The sequence below is a fragment of the Zootermopsis nevadensis genome, unplaced genomic scaffold, assembly GCF_977971745.1.
Source record: "Zootermopsis nevadensis isolate Lab colony 2312 unplaced genomic scaffold, Znev_1.0 Znev_ptg000028l, whole genome shotgun sequence".
NCBI lineage: Eukaryota > Metazoa > Arthropoda > Insecta > Blattodea > Termopsidae > Zootermopsis > Zootermopsis nevadensis.
Genome location: NW_028259160.1, coordinates 20080859 through 20101320, shown reverse-complemented (window position 1 = coordinate 20101320; position 20462 = coordinate 20080859). Strand labels below are relative to the sequence as shown.

At 38.2% G+C, this 20462-nt stretch overlaps 1 protein-coding gene across 2 annotated transcripts in view; it reads left to right on the top strand.

Annotated features, from left to right (window-relative positions):
• LOC110826943 (kelch-like protein 10) overlaps positions 1–15483 on the top strand; it is a 33295-nt gene extending 17812 nt beyond the window's left edge. The window contains exons 4-12 of one of the 2 annotated variants that reach the window (XM_087357822.1): positions 4901–5088; positions 6658–6909; positions 7254–7533; positions 8352–8591; positions 9505–9674; positions 10073–10242; positions 11232–11393; positions 12653–12839; positions 14276–15483. In XM_087357822.1, the coding sequence (XP_087213948.1) occupies positions 4901–5088; positions 6658–6909; positions 7254–7533; positions 8352–8591; positions 9505–9674; positions 10073–10242; positions 11232–11393; positions 12653–12839; positions 14276–14387 (1761 nt within the window). In that variant the 3' untranslated portion in view covers positions 14388–15483. The remainder of the gene's footprint in view (positions 1–4900; positions 5089–6657; positions 6910–7253; positions 7534–8351; positions 8592–9504; positions 9675–10072; positions 10243–11231; positions 11394–12652; positions 12840–14275) is intronic. The other variant, XM_087357823.1, reaches the window with a different exon arrangement.
• Positions 15484–20462: the final 4979 nt, after the last annotated feature.

Sequence of the window (20462 nt, the reverse complement as noted above, 5' to 3'; positions counted from 1 at the left end):
ATTGAAGTTAAATAAGCAAAGTCTTAATCAAACTTATCTCAATTGTAAAGGATGTATAAAGGAAATAATTTAGAATAAAACCAATATATAAACTTCCTTTCTGTATAGACGTATTTACGTCAAATTCTCCGGAACCATGGTTCCACTATCACATTTCTCTTTGTGTATAATATTGTTTCTATTTTGTGTTTACCTGTATTTAGCTGTTATATTTAATATTGTACATGTATATGTTTAGTTAGTCTGTTTGTGTAATATTTTTCATTATTATTTGTTATTAATATTGATGTTCATAATGCTATAAAGCGTTTGAGGCCATCAAAAACTGTTGGACTTGATGGTACACCAAGTTTTATTATTAAGGGTTGTTCTGAAATCATTGTTCCTATTCTTAAATTCATTTTCAGTATTAGCCTTAGATAGTATTGCTTCATTTATAAATAATCATGTTATTTTTTGCTTTATTTTAATTATTAATCTGTCTGTTTCCTAGGAACTTTATTAATTGAATTGAATTAAATTGAATTGAATTACTATAAAAAGAATTGAAAATTGAAAAAAAATTATCTGTGTTTGCCTGTCATTGGCTTCTTGCTTTTGGCAAACATTTTAATAATTAATTGGATTTAATTACTTTTGATAAGTACATTTGCATGTCTTCATTTACATTTATGAGCTTCTGTAAGAAAATTAGGCTTCTCTTCTTTCTAACACAATTTCAATGAATATTAGATTGACTTCTGTTTGTTCACATTATCATAATATTCCAGAAATCAATTAACATTTTAAAATTTTGAAGGGATGAAACGTGTTTAGTAGCCCAGAATCTTAATAAAACCTATATTGATGTTAAAAAGTGTTGTATATATTCTGAATAATAATTCTGACACTTTACATTTCTTGATACATCGACATTTTTAAAGCGATGTAAGGAAGTGTGAAAAATTTTTATTTCGGTTTTAAAAGCCAAATTATCGAGATTTCTTCCTCTTGTTATCTTCCTATAAAATTGTATCCAAAATTCTTCTGGAGATGTGACTCCATATCCCAATGGAATTATTGGGAATCATCAGTGTGCGTTCCGTTGTAATAGATGTGCAACTGATCAGATGTTCTAATTCGCCAAATGCTAGAGAAAAAGTGGGAGGTAAGCATTTGTCCGATATATTTCCTATTCAGAATGTCTTGAAACAGGGAGATTCTCTATCGCCGCTGCTTTTCAATTTTGCTTTAGAACATGCCATTAAAAAGTTCAAAAAAGTCATGGCGATTTTGAACTGAAAGTGACACATCAGCTGTTGGTCTCTGCTGATGGTATTAATCTGTTGACTGATAATATAAATACTATAAGAGCCAACGTAGAAACACACTTACGGGCTGGAAGGGATGTTGGTCTAGAAATAAATGCAGAAAGACAAAGTACATGATAATGTCTCGGCATCAGAATTCATGACAGAACCAGAATATAAGGATAGGTAATCAGTCGTTCGAAAATGTGATAAAGTTATGTAATTGGGGACGACACTAAAAAGCCATAATGAAATTTATGACAAAAACAACAGCAGATTAAATCCAGGGAATGATTGCATCATTTAGCCAAAATCTTTTGTCCTCGCGTCTTATATCAAAAGAAGACTACAGATTAAAGTGAACCAAAGCGTAATTCTGCCAGTTGTGTTGTTTGAGTGCGAAACTTGGTCTCTTACTTTGAGGCAGGAACATAGATTGAGGGTCTTTGAGAACAGACTGATGAGGAGGATAACTAAGTAACTAACTAGATGGCTTACCGAACCCAAAGATTCATCACCGAATTAAGCAAAGCCCTCCACCGGACACTGGCCTGGGCCAACAAAATCCAGTCTCCTTCAACTCCTATCACCCATAGATTCCGCCTGACATTATCCTCCCATCTACGTGTAGGTCTCCCCAGCGGTCTCTTCCCCTCCGGCTTCCCAACCAATACCCGGTGCACACCTCTTGTACCATCCATGCGCGCTACATGTCCCGCCCATCTCATTCTTCTCGACTTAATCACCCTGACTATTGGGGGAGGAGTACAGATATTTAAGCTCATCATTATGCAGTTTACTCCATGCCCCATCATCCTCTTAGGCCCAAATATCCTTCTCAACACCCTATTCTCAAACACTTGCAATCTGTGTTTCTCCCTCTGAGTGAGAGACCATGTTTCGCACCCATACAAAACAACAGGCAAGATTATTGTTTTGTATACTTTAATTTTCAGGTTCTTAGAAATCAGACCGGAAGACAAAACATTTTGAACTGAGAAGTAGCAAGCATTTCCGGAATTTAATCTCCTCCTAACTTCCTCATGAGTGTCATTTTCATTTGTTATTGTTGTTCCCAGATATTTGAACTTTGTAACCCTTTCAAAGGATTTATTAGCCACCCTAAGATAATTCTGCCCGCCTGTCTGCTGACGACGAGATACTAACATGTACTTAGTTTTTTGACGTAAATACGTCTATATTTTCGGGTCAGTGTCATTGGGCAAAAGTGAAATGAAAAAGTGTATCATCATTGTTATGTTACCTTGGAAACGTCATCTGTTTACTCGGCATTGTTGTTACCTATAAAACATTTCATTACATTACCTTACCTTACATTACATTACCTTACATTACGTTACATTCAGCTACCACAGATCCATCTTAAGCGTAACTAATTCAAGTTAAATAAGCAAAGTCTTAATCAAACTTTACTCAATTGTAAAGCATGTATAAAGGAAATATTTAGAATAAAGCCAATAAACTTCCTTTCCGTATTTACGTCAAATTCTCCGGAACCGTGGTTCCACTATCACATTTTTCTGAATTTACTTCTAGCCCCACCTGTCTACTAGCCTCTAGTAAAACTTCTGCATTCCTTTTTTGTATCATATTGTCCCCCAATAAATTAACATCATCAGCATATGCCAATAGCTGATGTGTCCCGTTCAACTGCAAACCCTCCTCTCTATCCTGGTCTTACCTGATAGCATATTCTAGTGCAAAGTTAAAGAGCAAGGGAGACAAAGCATCTCCCTATTTTAGACCGTTCTTGATGAAGAATGTCTCAGATACATATTTACCTACTCGAATTTTGCTACAGGTTTCATTTAAGCACATTTTTATTAGACTCACTAACTTCTTTGGTATACCAAATTCAATAAGAATATTATATAACACTTCTCTCTTCACAGAGTCATAGGCTTTTTGACATCTATAAATAATTGATGTACGGTCCCACCAAACTCCCATTTTTTCTCTAGTATCTGACGAATGCAAAAGATCTGATCAATCGTTGATCTGTTTCGTCTGAACGCACACTGATGATCCCCAATAATTTCATTCGCATATGGGGTTAATCTTGCCAAAAGAATGTTTGATAGAATTTTGTATGAGGTTGATAGGAGCGAAATTCCTGGGTAATTACCACACTCAGTCTTGTCCCCCTTCTTATGAATAGGAATAATTATGGATTCCTTCCATTGTTGTGGGTTGAGGAGGATATTTGGACCTAAAATGGAGGAAGACGGATCGCGGAGAAATTGCATAATGATGAGCTCACGGCCTGTAATCCTCACCTGTTGTTGTTAGAGTGGTTAAGGTGGGCGGGTCATACGGCACGCATTGGGGGAGGGGTGTTTACAAGTTATTGGTTTTGGGGGCCTGAAGGTAGGAGAACGCTGGGAAGACCTAGGCATAGATGGGAGGATAAAATTAAGACGGACCTTAGGGAAAGAGGAATCGATGGATCGAACTGGATGCAGCTGGCTTAGGATAGAGTACGTTGGCGGACTTTTGTGAACACGGTGATGAGCCTTTTGATTTAGTAAAGATAGTGGGCTATTTTTTGAAAAGCCCTGTGTAAAATCGAATTTTCAAAGAATAACCTGCACTTTACAGCGTGTGGGTAGAGTTATGTAGGCCTAATCTATGTATGCAATAGAATAACTTGCAGCTTTTACGAGTGTTCCCAACTGAAATTCTCAAGTTCATTTGATAAATCTAAATTACGTATTGTGTTTGTAGTGTATATTAATGTGTAACATAAGAAGGAAATCATTAATCATATAAGCTCTTAAGCACGTTTAGTTCCACAGAGAGAGAAGAACTTGAAAATTTCATGCTTATAAAAAGCCGTAGCATTCTTTTTCCAAAATTTATTTCTTAAATGTCTGGTTCTGCATCAAATGTCACATAATTTCTATGGCATATTTTTGTCGTAATTTTTTAAATGGGTTCATCGGAATTGGAGCATCTAAAGTTTTAAAGGTTACATTGCTATTTTAAACTTATTGTCTATGTAATTTACTTGTAAGAAGATTTAACCTTATGTGAGTAATAACAAACACGCGGCATGACTTAATATTGCATTGAAAGTCAACGGGCATTTCTATAACTAAGAAACAAACTGACTCTATGGAGCCTAAGTCCTGCTTGAGAATCTAATAGTAGCCCAGTTGATCAAAACTCTCGCCTTTTATGAAAAATGAAGTTGCATTCCCGTGCTTACAAGATGACGCCTCTAAAAATATCCTCAAGCCACACCGTCATTCCCCAATTCTCTAAGTTTCATTTTAATATTATCCCACCAAAACATAGGAATCTCAAGTGGCCTCTTCCTTTCAGGTTTTCCGATTAAAATATCGCTTTTCTTTTCTCTGCCACGTTAACTACGTGCCCCGCCAATCCCAACACCTTTAATCTCATCAGCCTTCAATTAATTATTTATTGAATAGAACTGTAAAGTTCCATATTATGCATTTCTCACCATTATCTTGTTAGTTACACTGTCGAAGGACCAAATTTTCTTCTCAGTAACGTGTTCCCTCACATTCACTCTCAGTTGATGTGCACACGTGTCAGTATGAAGAAAAAGCTGGACTGTTTTTCAGGAGATGGAGTTAAGCGAACATTGCAGCTGTTCTCATCATGACGGCAGGTGCGTATTCACCGAAAAATTGGTCCCTCTGAATGAGTTGAGAGAGGAGAATCTTCTATGTGACGCGGTGTTGAGGTTGGAAGATGGCGGCGTTTTTCCTGTCCACAGAGTGATTCTCTCGATGCGTAGCAGATATTTCAGGTTTGTTTATTTACTGATGTAGTTGTTAACGCGTGAAATAAGGACATAACAGACGTCAATTAGTATGTAAAATATTAAATTCTCTTTGATGAAGAAAACTGTATTTTTATCTTTGGTAATTTGTTTATGGCCATGAAATCTCATGGCGGTGATTAAGAAGATTAATTTTTTCTGGACGTTGCGGCGTTGAAACCAGGTGGTGTTTCAGACGTACTTGCTGCCTTCTTTCCTTGATAACAGAGGCAGTAGGCACCTCTGAAACGTCCGATAATTTCTACGAGAGTACACAATGCAACATCCCAGAAGCCCATTGTTTTTGCACTAATTTTTAAGTGCAGATGCAGCAAGGTGAGAGTCAATCGATCTGGAGAGAGAAATTTAATCCATTTCCAAATGACCTTGGTATTAATGTACAAAGACGACCGCCAAAGTCCAAGAGGAAGTTGGTAATACACCTTTGTCACGCCATTGTCCAGAACATTGATATCTGCTCTGTGTTATTCTGTTTGACAAAGAACTTGGTGAGAAATCTTTCAGTTGTTAAGAGAGAATCGTTCGTAGGCTCGTTACAAAATTTGGTGATCGTAACGTCTTCTTCTTTTGACGGATTAGGATCCTTTTAGCCTTCCCGCTGTCAGATGCGGCTGCATCTTGTCTTTGGGCGTCTGTCTTCACCCCTTCCACCTGCGCTTTACTTCCTTCAATCAAATTCTTGGCCTCCGTTTTGTGGAGGAATTTCTTATTTCTCCTTATCAAATTGCGCTAGAATTGGAATTTATTTATATTCTTTGTATTCAGATTTTGAAACGGGATGTGCGCATCATGGTAATATATTGACACACTATTCTTCGTGGTAAAGCACAGCAGGCAGACATGTTCAGTAGGGTCAGACAACATCCCCACGACAAATTTGTGCGTACGTTATTTATGCTTGTGTTTTAAAGAGAGATGCGATGTGTTCTTGATAAATGAGAAATGAATTAAAACCATGAACCTTTGTTTAAGTTTTCCAACAGTCTTGTCACAAGCTGTGCCACTCTTCCACTATTTCGATAAGACGTAGAAACGTCGGCTTATTTTTTAAGTTGTTTTTCGGGAACTGATTTTTTGTCAGAACAAATGGATTTTGGAGGCTCTGATTTCAAATTACGAGCTGGGTAATCAGTGGAATGTACAGCCTGTGATATATGTTGAGATATTTGTTTCAATTTGCTGGTTGGCTTTAAAATTACAGTTTCAGTTGTTATAACCCCAGATATCTCTTGAACGATTGAATGGTTTCTAAGGAACCAGATAACCACTCTGTGGAACAAATATTCACTGTTTGCTGCTTTATTCTTGACGAGTAATTTTCAGGTACTGACACAAATGGTATGTGAGCATCCGACTTGTAAATTATTTTCTGTTAAGATTGCTCATGCTCTTTAACATAAAAATTCATCCACCATGTTGACAAAAACAAACTTTTCTTTGGCTAAGTAAGTTATAAAAACTTAAACATTATGTGCATGGCTTGTAAATTTCTGCTCGCCGTTTCTCCAAATCGACGACTGCTTCGTGACGTTTCAGGAACCTCTTCACCTCAACACTGAACACCAGTGAGAAAACTGACATTCTACTTCACGGAATTAGCTCGGACGTGATGACGCAGGTTCTGGATTATGTTTATTTGTGTAAGGTGGACATCCACTGCGACAACGCGCGTCAGCTGCTTGGGACGGCTGACTATTTGTGGTTACCAGCCGTTACTGAGCTCTGCTGCGACTTCCTCAAGGACATGCTGGACGTCCACAACTGTATCGGCATCTTGCGTTTCGCAAGGTAATTGACGTTCATTTGTCATTTGCGAGTGTACGTTGCTGTGGCGAAGAGCTTCACTCAGAGAGCAGCCAAGTGCCGGTTCAGAGATTAAAGCCTCTGACTGAGGACTGGGCAAAGTCTAATGCGTTGTTGATCTGGTCTATTGGCAGGTTATTATTAATGTGTTTTTGATTTAAATATTCTGATTTAACTGCATATGATTTGATCAAAGGGTGAAGGTAAAAAGTGGAGGCGAAACACTGTGGTGTGTAAACACTTGAGAATTCAGTTCTTGCTGCAGTGGTTCAATGTGTCGGAGTTCGATGAAGATCGATTCTGAGTCGGCTCTTACGCTGGTTTTGCAGGTGTCACTTCTGCGCCGGCCTTGAGGCTCACGCTCGCCGCTTCGTTCTGCGCCACTTCGTGAAAGTGTCTCAGAAAAGTGAAGAACTGCTTGAACTGCCTGTAGAGGAGTTGCAAGCGATAATCGAGTCCGATGAACTGAACGTGAAGAACGAGAAAGTTGTGTGGGAGTGCATTCTCCGGTGGATCAACCACGACCCGGACAACAGGAAAGGCCACATCGTGGGCCTTTTGAAGGGCGTCAGACTGGGATTACTTGACGCAAAGTTTTTCAAGGAGGAGGTCAGTATGCCCCTGAAATCGTGGATGTTTATGTGTAGGGAAGCCCGCATATTCAATTCCGTTTTCACACGTGTTCGTAACTAATTGTTGCAAATCGTGAGCGTTTTACTTCGACCCGTGTAAGCCCGCCCGTCTGTTTACAGTTCAAACTGAAGAACGTCTTCACAAATTTTCATTGAATTTAATACTGATGAGCTTTAACAGAATGTGTTGACACATCCCAATTCTGGTTAAAATCTTACAATAACATTGGGGGAATTACACAAAAGAAACACCTGAAGATGACCAATTAAGATCGAAACATGCAATAATCATAATCACACATTGTTATTTTAATGGCCATCACCCTAACCACGAACACGCAGCAGGTTGCCTCCATTGAACCTCGAAGCAACTATTCGTCATAATTTTCTTTTGGTTCTCCATAATTTTGACGATTAATTGAAGTCATCGAATCAAATATAATGTGATTACAGCGTACATCTTGCACGGGAGAGACGAGAAATAAGTTTATTTTTGAATGTAATTCAAAAGACAAATCTTACTGAAATATTTAATGTTCAGCTGAAAGACATTTCAATTAATTTCTCTGAAGGTTGATTTAACTTTGTTTACGCTTCACTCAACAAACTGTACATTTGTTAAGAGCGTCGATACATATACCAAAAAAAATGTCTCCTGTGTATACCATAGTCTATTTCGGTGAGTCTCCAATCAAATTTTGTGTAAATTTCTTCTCTCCTCTGCAATGGAACATGCTACGATTCATGCCATCCCTTCCTAAATGTTCATAAGGTCCACATTGAACTGTTCAACAGATATCAAAGCATCCGTACGTGACGAAAAATGAGGCGTGTAGACCTGTGATATTGGAGACGAAAGCCTTCCTACGCGACGTGCAAAAGTTGAAGAAGGTAGAAGACAAGGGATTCGTGACACCAAAGATTGCCCAACCGCGAATCCCACAGGATGTTCTGTTTGCTATTGGTGGGTTTCATGACGGAAGGCTGACGGATTTGATTGAAACTTATGACATACGAGCAGAACGATGGAGTGTGGTGAGTTGTACACATTTCTACTCTTACAGCTCTTTGTTAAATGACGCCTCCAAGAAAGAACTAGCTTTTCTACCAACTAATTGCATATTTAAGTTTACTCACAAGCACCTCTTTGGCTCTTTTTCGTGTTCATTTATTTCCATGGCAGTGAACACTTTTTTTAAGAGAAGCTTCAATTAAATTAATTAAAAAGAATAAATGAATAGATTAAATGTCGTGTCTTATGTAAAATTTAACTTCTAATAGGAATCAACGAAAAGTGTGAAGTTTGCCTTAAATACAATGTAAAATTAGCATCCTACATCAACTGTCATGGCAACCTGTTTGCTGATTTTAAACACGAAACGAAATCATCATTGATGATCAGTGTGGATTTCAACGTAATAAATGAATTACTGATCATTGTCGATATTCGCTTTCTGGGTGGTAACGCCGCATGAATTAGATTTCACACTGATTGGTGTGGGTTGGGGGACGTACTGCCTCCAGCTTTGCGTCGATGAAACCCAAAACACCATCATCTGTCTTCACCACCACACGAACCTGAAATGTGAGCTGTTGATCAGAAATTCTACATTTCTCTGTTAGCACAGAGAGAGAGAGAGAGAGAGAGAGAGAGAATGAGAATGAAGTGTCCTTCAGTAACTCGTACACTTGAAGAAAACTCTGATAATGTTGAAGTTTCTTTCTCTTTCCTCTGCCTCCCATAATTCGACCATTGCTCCAAGTTCATTTCTCCCGCTCTTTGTCGAGCGCGGTAGGCCTGGTCACCGAGCACGGTATAGCAATTTCGGTCCGCTGTTGTGGGTTGTACCTCTGCTCCGGTGGTTGCTTGAACTCTAATGTAAGGACTTCACATTAGTAGACCTTATGACCCAAAGAAACATAAAATCATGACCTGTCGTTCTTGCAGATGGAGCAGGTCGATTCGATCGGTCCGCGAGGCTTCCATGGCACGGCGGTAATAGGTTTCGACATTTACGTCATCGGTGGTCATGACGGCGAGGAAGTCTTAAGCTCATGTCGCTGCTTCAACGCTGTTACGAAGACGTGGCGCGAGGTGCCGCCTATGCATAAACGCAGGTAAGATGCAGTTCGCTAACTAACAAACTCCTTCGAGCAGAGTCTTTCTTTAAAAGCTGATAGTCGCTCTGCTAGCCAAGATATATATTTGGACAGGGGCTCTAACTTTACCACTCCCATACACGAGCTTCATAAAGAGTGGGAATGGGTACGAGGGCATTTGCAACATTGTTGATCGTCGGTCAAAGCCGAATAGAAGTTAATCAGAAACTTCGTTGCATTTTCTCCAAGTTTTAAGAATTTTATTAGGTTCTTAATTCATTTGAATTTTCATTTAACAATGTCGAAGGAAGAAGAACTGTATTCTGCGAGAGGAAATGTATCTGTGTCGGCAATAAATGAGCATCAACACCAGAGGAACACGAATCTTAACAAAGTCTATACTTTTTTCGTTTCAGAGAGTGCTTAAATGTGGCAGTTCTGGGAGAGATGGTGTACGCCATGGGTGGTCGTCGTTATGGTCAGGAACACGAAACGGCGGAGCGATATGACTACAAGACGAACCAGTGGTCTTTTATCGCTCCTATGAACAGGCAGCGGTGGAACGCAAGTGCGGCTGTGCTAAATGGTAACGGAGAGCCTGTGAAAGTTTGCTGTGTGAATTAGTGCGTAATTTCGAGGTCTCCGTCTGTCTGCGTGTAACAACGCAAGAACGGTTGAAGGAATCGTGGGATCTGAGGGTCTCACGGTGGCGAGTACGAAGATGGCTGTCGTTTGGCTTGTAGCGCCATGTACTCTGGTAGAGGTCTACCGACGTTTCAGAGAAACTTTATGCCATCATCATCAAGACAGCAAGCATATCTGAAACATCTGCAAACTAGTAGAAATAACCCTTTAAAAATGAGGGACGTGGTTTATTTCGTAATTTCATATGTCATAATATTCTCTCTCTTTCCTCTACGCTCTTGAACTGACTTTCTCATTGTCCCACTTTCTTTTACTATCCATTTCTTTCATCCGTGCTATGTACTACGTTATTTCACAGAATCCAACGACTTGACGTTCTGAGTGCGTGATGGTTTCCTTTGCTCTTGTAAGCTGTCCCTGTACATCGTCTTCTGCCTTTCTTGTACTACAGATGTATGATGTTTTTGAGACAGTTAATAATCTCATAAAATAGCAAATTGTGTTAAAAATTTAGAGCACCTCTTGGCAGCTTGTACCGTACATCTCTGGTATCGAATTTAACACAATTCGTTTTACAGAAGATATGTTGTACAATCATTTCCATTATGCAATATTTTAAACACTTTATACTGTTTATATCAAATTGTATCTGTTTGTTTTCATCCATTAATCTAGTTTCCTTTCTCACGCTAATTGTCTAAATTCATTTAAATGCATAAAGTTGAAAAGAAAGAAACAAATGAATAGAGATAGCCGTGTCCGTACAGTTGCTATGACACGAAGGGGGACATTAAATACAATATCATTAATAGATTTACAAATTTAAGTACAGATTTTCCCATGTTTGTGCTCTGCGTGGAGCAGTGTAATGCCTCTGCCTACGTCAAACCTGTATACAGTTTGTGTCACACATGTAATTTGTTTTTACAGACAAAATATATGTCGCTGGTGGATATGATAAATATGACAATTATTTGATGACGGTGGAGGTGTATGACCCAGTCACCAACCGATGGACGTTCGTTGCACCAATGCTTTGTGGACGTCGAAATCATTGTTGTGTCGCCTTCCACGGCAGTCTGTACGTCCTAGGTAAGAATTCTGGATATCCTGAATGATGTTCCTCCAACCTTCTTAAAGAACTTCCTATAGTGCAATGTTTTCCTAGTTTTCTTTGAGAGCTTCAGACTTTATGAACAGTACGGTAAGTTTGTCAGTATTTTCTTAACCCTGATTCGTGGTTTCGAATACATTATCAACAAAGAAAACTAACTAACAACAGATAATCTCTTGTGGGATCTCAACTAACGCATGCCCCATTTATCAAAAAGTCCAAATTTTAAAGGTAAATATTTTGTTCTTGTGGCAAGGACATTTACGTTGTCTGTGCTTTTATCCACAAGAAGCCGGTGGTTTGAACCGGTTTCTGCGTAATCTTTCCTTTTCGTCAATTGTTTGTGTTATGCCATTTTAATCAGTGCAGCTTATTGTAATTGTTGAACTCCATTTTCGTACGCAGTTGTATGAATTAGTAAACAGATGTCAGGTGCAATTTCCTTATGGTGCTGGAAAAGTTAATGGCGTCACTCTCCACAGAGTGCCTACGATTGTAGTGGGACTGGTTACGTTGCGTTTACATCAGGGTTCACGGCGCTTTAATCATAAGTTTCAGCTGCGTAATTAAAATTTAATATTAACTATAATCTAATATGTAAAATAGACGTGACATTAAACTTCTCTTGATGCGAATTTTGGGACGCTGTAGTTTAGAACAATTCTGTTTCTACTGTACCGTAAATAAACTCCAGCATTAAAGTAAATGCTTCATAGATTCCCTTGTTCACTAAGCAAGCTACTAGTACGAAAATAATATTGCAGCTATTTGATCCTTAACTTTGTTCCTGGTACTAATACTAACACTGGAAAAGGGAATGAATTTTCTTTTCTGTATATCATCCATTCCTTACGTTTAATTAATTGCAAATTTTAAGAGCGTCAAGTCCGTTGTGTATGAAGGACGGAGTGTGAAGCATTGAAGTTATGAGAAATACATACATCTAGAACGTTCTAATTGTGTAATCTTGAAGGTAAGATACCACTTGTGTAACATAGGCGTAAAAGGAAGGATAATATTAAAACGTATTTGAGGAACTACAGTATGTGGGAAGGGTTCAACTACCGACTTTTGTGAATAAGGTAATAAATCTTAAGGCTCCATAAAGGCCAAACATTTCGTGGTCAGGTGACAGAGTAATAAATATCAAGATGGGCTCGCTGAATGGGGTTAGAGTAAGTTTCGTTTGGCAGATCTTTTTGTATATAATGTGACATATTACGGAATGTGTGTGCAGGAGGAGACAATAGTACATACAACAAGCTCATAACCGAAAAGTATGACCCTGCAGAAGACACGTGGACCGAGATCCCTCACATCAACTACCATTCAACATGCTTAAAAGCAGAAGTGATCGACAAGCTTATTGTCATTTGTGATTATTTTGACGGTATCAAAATTTACAATGAAGAGGAAAATACATGGTTTGTTTCTTGGTTTGTTTGTTCAGAACTGTATAATCACAAACTGTTACTTTCTAAAAGCACTAGGATGTGAAATATTTCCGGTCAACATGACCGCGATCTTGCGGGTGCTGCACGATGTAGTGTCGTGGAAACTGTCCGACATTTAAAAGGTTCTTATCGCTTACTCAGAGCATTGAATACAGAACGCGAAAAATGGATGAGAGGAGGGGGTTGAATGAAAGCAGGCAGGGCAATGTTGCGGTCAAGTTGAATCGTTAAAGCAGAGAGCAAATGACTAGGTAATGCTAATCAGACGTCAACTGTAACTGCATTAATAAGGGCTCTTAGGGTAAGTTTCTTTGATCAGGGGTACTCTCTTGGGCAGGACGTTTCTGGCGTTCAGCGCATCATATTCGCTATAATCATTGGCTTTCACCAAAATGTTAGACTGGTTTCACATCTAATGACGCCTATCCGTCTCACATTCCCTTCTTTGGATGGAAGTTTGTTTGTAAATGGCTGTCTCTTCGCACGTTTACCAATGTAATCTTGTGCCATCTGATGATGGAGTCAGTAAGCAGCCCCACAAACATCCCAGAAGACAGTTTTCTTCACACTTGTCTTTGCAAGAGCCAGAAATCTCACAGAAATTCATTTGTTTTTGGTTTTTGCCTCTTTTACGTCCAACAGAACCTTTCCAGAACTATTTTTGCAAGACAAAGAAAAACTAAATTTTGAAAACAAATTGCTAAAAGGGGGAAATATTATTATGGCCGCAATTCTCAAACAAAACACGCGTCTCTCTCCAAATAATGTGTGATTGAAGTGTTATTCTGACCGGGGGTAATGGCTTAATGAAGTATAGCAAACACAGCTGACGCAGAACATAATTCATTTAACAACATTTTAAAATATTCATAACCTCTCCCTCCATTTCGATTTAGTAAAATATATTATGTTATAATAGCATGTTGGCCGGTGTTCTTTGTGTATATGAGTAAAAGAAAGATCACGTGTAAATCGTGCACTGAAGTCCCATTGGGGGAATATTTGTTAAGGTTGTCTGGACACAAAATACAAGCTAAGACATTTCGATGGAAGCCTGTGCCTTCAGTTTCAAGCAGTTTTCCATTCTACCCAAAGAGAGAGCCAGCCCATCAGGAATGGACTTTCTTACGTCAACACATTTCAGTTTAGAAGCTGAAAAGAAAAGGAAATGGTTAATTTTTTTAAATAATGTCACTGACATTCAATTTAAATTCCTGTTAAACTTTTATTAAGTAAATTATTTATGGCAGAAGACTCATTTCTTCATGAGTTACCTCGTCTCATGTAGAGCTACATAATTTCTGTAACTGTGTCCGCGAAATGTGATAAAAATTGTCTTGAGTGTAGAAAATACTGATGGATGATGAAAAAGGGTTTGTTTTCACTTTTGATATCTCAAATTGCAGGTACCAGGCGACAGAAAGTAATGTTTATAGATTCGGGATGTCGATTTGTGTCGTCAACAACCTACCGAATGCAAAAGATTACGCCTACAAACACAGGGACAAATTAATTTAGGAGACACGTATAAAATTGTTGGTTTAGGAAACCCAGCGGCAGCAAGCCTTTTATTACAACCTCGACAAACACGTCAATTTTAATTAGGTTCCTCAAGAAAATAATGAAGAAAACTGGGATTCGATGTAATAGCAAATAAGATAGATAAAGAGAAATATCTTTTCCAGCAAAGAAGGAAATATTATTTCTCCTGTTTATTTTCTGCTCAAGATGTCTTATTAACACTAAATTATTTTAAAGACGTTTTATCGTATCCAAAATATTATTATCCATGAACACATAGCAGTTTGACTTTGTGTCTTTTACTAAATCCATTTGAGGCGACATGTTTCGAGTTACGAAAGCGTCTTCATTGTTTTAGGGGAAGTGGGGGGAATCGCGCCACCTTAAGGGAAAATGAAATTTTGTTGCGTCATGAACATCGTTTACAAAAACTTCATTACGAAGGCAACACACAAGAATTTTTTATTTATTTCTAATCTACATATGTATAAAAATGTTGGTTGAGTTGCGCCAATATACCGTGTAATTCTGCCATGTTTCTGGCGAAGTACCACTATTTCCAAATGCCATAAAGATAAAGACGATGCTTTCCGATAATGATTATATTTATTTATTCATGTAATTTTGTACGGTACCTTTAAGTGCTTGATGTATAAGTACAGATTATTACCACAAAACACTCAAAATTAATTAACTTCAGTTTAGTAAAGTTACATACAGAGTGAAAGAGAAATGTGACAGCTGTAATTAAATGGGTAACTCATAACATGTTTCCGAGATAAAGTCAAATACTGTATCAGCTTAACAGATCATACACCAAGGCTCAAAAGGACCTTTTTGCCGCCACACTGCCTGGCACTCGGGCAATACCACACAATAAAGAACCATTACCTCAGACGTGGTTAACGTAACACATTATTTATTCCCGCCTGAACCCAGTATGTTACAAGACTGCATATTCAGAAGAATAGACATGCACATTTTACTTTCAAATGTTAGCGTCTAAAGCATGTCCATAGCAATGATCGGCTGGTTAATGCCATGTAGGGAAGTTATCGCTGTTTTTTCTGAGAATAAAAAACCCATAATTACACATTGTGATTGTTAATTCAGGCTTTCCTTTCTGTTAACACTGGGTTTTAAAAATGTAAACTCAGTGTCATGATATAGGCCGAACAATCTTCAGATGCAGAAAGTTATTGCTCTGTAAGTAAACATTAGTTAAGTACTGTTCTCATTTTCCAAAACCATGTCGAGTGTTCCCATTGTCACCATGGTGTTTCACATCCTGAGAATACGAACAACAGCCGATAAGGGGTAGTCTTCTAACGAAGGGTTTAAGAGGGGGCTAACAACTCCCTAACTTATTATATTACAGAGTTTTTTATTTGTCTGACCATAGTACTAGTTACTCAAGAATAAGTTTGCTCTATGAATTTCGTTACATTTTCCAAAGGAATTTAAAAACTTATTAATAAAATACAAAATGACATACATTTATATTTATAAAAATACTGACTTTTGTTTTCTAACAAAGACACATTATTGCGACATCACATCAAGTCTCATTACAAGTTCAAAACAAGATTAAATATTCTCGGCGGAGGTAATTACAGTTATGTTTTACAACTATCAAGATGTAAGAATCAGTTTTAATGACACGTTTGTACTGGAAATATCTTTGCTTGCGTCAAATGCTCCCTATGTGCTTTAGATGTTACTTGCTTAAGGTGGAGAGACAAGATTTGTGCTTCGATTTGTATGAAGGGCAGAGGTACAAGTCTGTGTTCAGTAACATTCCCACACTCGACATCATGCACTTCTCTTATCTTCCATGCATTCTACGTATCCCAGCCATCGTATCATCATTGATTTAATCATCCTAATAACAATTGATGGAGAATAGAAATTATGAAAGTTTTCATAATTCAGTTTTCTCCAGAATCCTGTTGCTGTCCCTCTCTTAGATCCAAAGATTTACTACAGAACCTTGTTCTCAAATATCAGATTTCACACCCATGCAATGAAATGGGTAAAACTGAGATCTTAAGTTGTGATGGTGGCCGAGATGTCAAAAGTGATCTTCCAGATATTTATAACTTGTGGTCTTGTAGATGGCTACCAATGTTTCAGAGGAAAACGTGCGGCATTGCAGCCTGGGAGACTGCCATTGGCAAATAAAATTATAGATACTTGTATTTTAATCTTTATGTCTCTAGACAGGAGAAAAGAAAAGAAAATAATTCTGAATAGATATAAGTTTCTCTTAATGTATTCATGGATGTGATTTTAATTTGTTATTGTCATTTTGAAACATTTAAATATTACCACAATTTTGTTGTTTCTGTATATTATAATGTTCTCACAACCTTTGGTGATTATATATGAAGATATTATTTTGTTAATATGGCAATGAAGTTTTGATTTCTTTAATAACCAGAAAATCTAAAGTAAACAGTCTCAAGTTGTCAATCTATAGGTCCTCGTCTTGGCCAAATTGGAAGGTACAAACAAGTTCGTACATGTAGAATAGATTTTCACAGACAAGTAGAAATTGTACAAATGATCATGAATGTTAATTTGAAAAATTTTAGAAACATTGGTTAGGATAGGAATAGGTCTGTAATTAGTAACAATGGTACAGTTGCCAGTTTTGAACACTGGAACAAGCGCAGTTTATTTCCGCAAAAAACAAATGACACATTTGTTAAACTGAGATTAGATATGAAAGATAAGAACGACGCTAAAGTGTCAGAACAACCCTTAATTATGAACGGTGGAACTCCATCCAGTCAAGCACATTTGGAAGCTCTAAGGGGCTGAATGTCCATGCTGATTTCAACAGCAGAGACAGAAGCAGTGGGTAAAAATTGTCAATACTGTCTCTTTCTACCTGTGGATGGAAACATTCGGTTTACAAAATATCGTGTTCTTTTGAGTGGCTGTCACTTGAAACGAAACTCTTCTGGGATTTATTTGTAGTTAGTATTAATTTAGAACCTAGTATATAGTACAGAACTTTATGATGTGCTTTACAAACACAATTAATACTGAAATGGTGTACTAGATATTCGTGCTGAATTTCTGACTTAATCAAGTGGCTACTTGATTATTCGGTTGACTAATTGAATTGGTATAAAATATAAATTATAGCTTCAGCATGGATATTAGCTAGTGCTGATGCAACAGTTCATGAACTTTTTGTTAGGTTTACATTCTGTGACTAGAGTGTCGGAAAACACGATTGGGTATGCATCACACAAAATGTACAATTGCTTTAAACGTGGATGTTAATACAGTGCAACCAAGATGGTAACAAGAGCCCAGATTTATGAGTGATGATTCTGTAAGTGACAAAGTTTTATTTCGAAAGAATGCATTTAAGATGTGGGGATATAAATGAAAGAGAGGTTATGTTTGCAAGACTTTTTAAGAAGCTGCTGTTTTTATAAGCTTGGATAGTCCTAAAAATTTTATAGATATAATTAAATACTTCAGGCATTAACATATGCTGTACTAGATGTAGGATTTAAATGCCTAGCTACAGGCTGCCAGGTACATTCCAGGATTGGAAACATATGCTACTACATTATACAGCAAGTTGGAAGTCACATATTCCCATTGGAGCCTAAGTAATTCAGGTATGAACCTAGATTTCTAAGTTATGACATTTTTTGTAAATGACTTTTCTTTTGATGGCAGGAACTCCTTAAGAGTTAAAAGAAAGTGCGGCTCATCAGCAGTTCTCTTGAAACCAGTTTCAATTTAATCTATTGTCAGGAAGGCATTGAAATACTATATACCAACTGAAATCTGTGTTTGTCCTGAAAGTGTTTACTCACTACAGTGAAAAGACTACATACTGGACAACCACGGTGCAATATTTGGCAGCAAAGTTATAGATCCTCCTCTTTGCCACTTTGGCCAGACCACTTCTGTAGCCCACCCAGTCTTGTATGTAATGCTCACTCACACCATCTGGTGTCAAGGTGGTGAAGAATGTGTGAAGCCAATCTCCACTCCCAATGGTTTACTTGCTCTAATGCTTATTAAGCTCTGCATACATCTTTATCTTTAAGAGCATTTCTCACATTGAGATCGGCCAATTTACAGAGAAGCAATGATCAGGGCAAAGGCCACTGAACATGCGTGACTGCCAAATGGCCTGACTATATCCAATTCAGAATTTTTCACAAGTCTCTTCCTTCCCACTGTCTCATGCCCAGCTCCACTTAAAGAGTATGGAAATACACCAGTAGCTTCAGAAATTTGATTTAGTATTTTATTAGCATTAAGCCCCTTCTTGCTGTCAGCTTATTCCTTCATAAAACCGTATGAACATAGGCCCGATTATAAATGAGCCAATGTTTTTGAAATGGAAGTCAACACATGTTCTTGACTCAATCTCAGCATTCACGATACTAAGCTCCACTCACCCTCGTTTCCAACAGAAAAGCTGCTGCACATCATAGGACATAGCTCATGTCCACCGAACAAACTGTACCATTTGCAGATGTTACGGACTTTAAACTACGGGAGAGGTAAGAAGTGGAAGACTAACATATTTGCAGCTTAAATTAAGTATGTAATTCCCTTTAGTGTAGATCATAGATCAAAGAGCTGGGTTACCCATGCTCTGAAGATGATCCTGAAAGGTTCTTCTTCATTTAGAAAATTAACCTGTGCAGAGATGTATTTGGTAGTATGTTAAATATTCTCCGTTTCTTAGTTACTGCAAAGGTGATTCAGAAATCAGGGGTCACCCATTTGGCATCCGGGTTCGCAATGTGCGGTGCATCAAGTGTCACAAATGGGGTCGCATTAATAAAGGTAAGGAGGCAGGCTTAGTATTTTGGCACTCTGTGATGTCAGAGTGTGTGTTTATTATGAGAGATTATCTGATACTAGGGTTTGATCTTGTTATTGTTGATGTTGCTCTTGGGTGTTGACACCATGCAGGACCTTCGGTCACTTCACTCAGACCCACAGCTCACCAGTGGTCAGCGATGATGTGGTTCTGTATCTCTGCTCACCCAGGTTTCTCTCGAGGTAATATGGGATCAACACTTTAGCAAAGACTCAATGAGCCAATTTGATCTACTTTCTGTTTGATGGTTGATTCTATGAGCTGGAGGATTGAGTGGGCATGGAGCCATCAACTATCCCACATTCTGAGGCACAAGTGGGGTTAGTTAAGTTTTGTGGGCAATGCCTTTGTTGTCTGACTGCATGATGCAGTGGAGCTCCATAACTTTCTCGTGCACCTAAACAGAATTCCTACAAAGAATCAGTTCACAATAGAGTGGGAAGAGAGAGGTCATCCACCATTCCTGGCTGGACGTTGACATTTACAGAGTCAGAGTCGATTCTTGGGCACAAACTACAGATATTACTTGAATGAATGCTGTGTTGCATCACCAGCTGACCCAGATTTTTGGTGTCCTCTGAACCTTTATACTTTGGGAAAGCAACATAAACCTACGTACTGAATTTGCTTGTCACAGAAGAACATCCATGAGAACAGGTGCTCTGCAGAATATTGTGCCCCAGGGACTGGCCCAGTGAAACAGCATTGAAACAAACCCATCAGCACAGCATTTTATCATTTGTGCAGAATCTGTCCAGACACAATGGCAAAATACTGGTGTGTTACTCCATCCAACTTATCATGACAGCTTTTGTCTGAAAGCTGCTGGAGGCTACTTGTGAGTGCAGGGCTTTGTTCATAGGTGAGATTAGTCACATAATAGAAGAATGATGAAAGGATTAGCAGAAGACCTCTGGCTCTGCTGTGCTTTGTTGTCAAAACACTTGGTCAGATACAGTTTGACTACACAATGGTAGGAAGCTACTTTATAAGCCTAGCGTCTCTAAGGCAATCACTTGAGGAACGTAGGATACCATTGAGGGCCAATAGCAGCTGCACCAACTCTGTAGATTGCTCTATCTGTCAATCGTACCTATGTCAATCCTCACTAACACCTGAACACATGGGTTGTGACAACAACACCACTTCGGGGTTCTCCATATTGACTGCTTTTTTGGTGTTCTTTATGCTCTAGAATGAGGAAA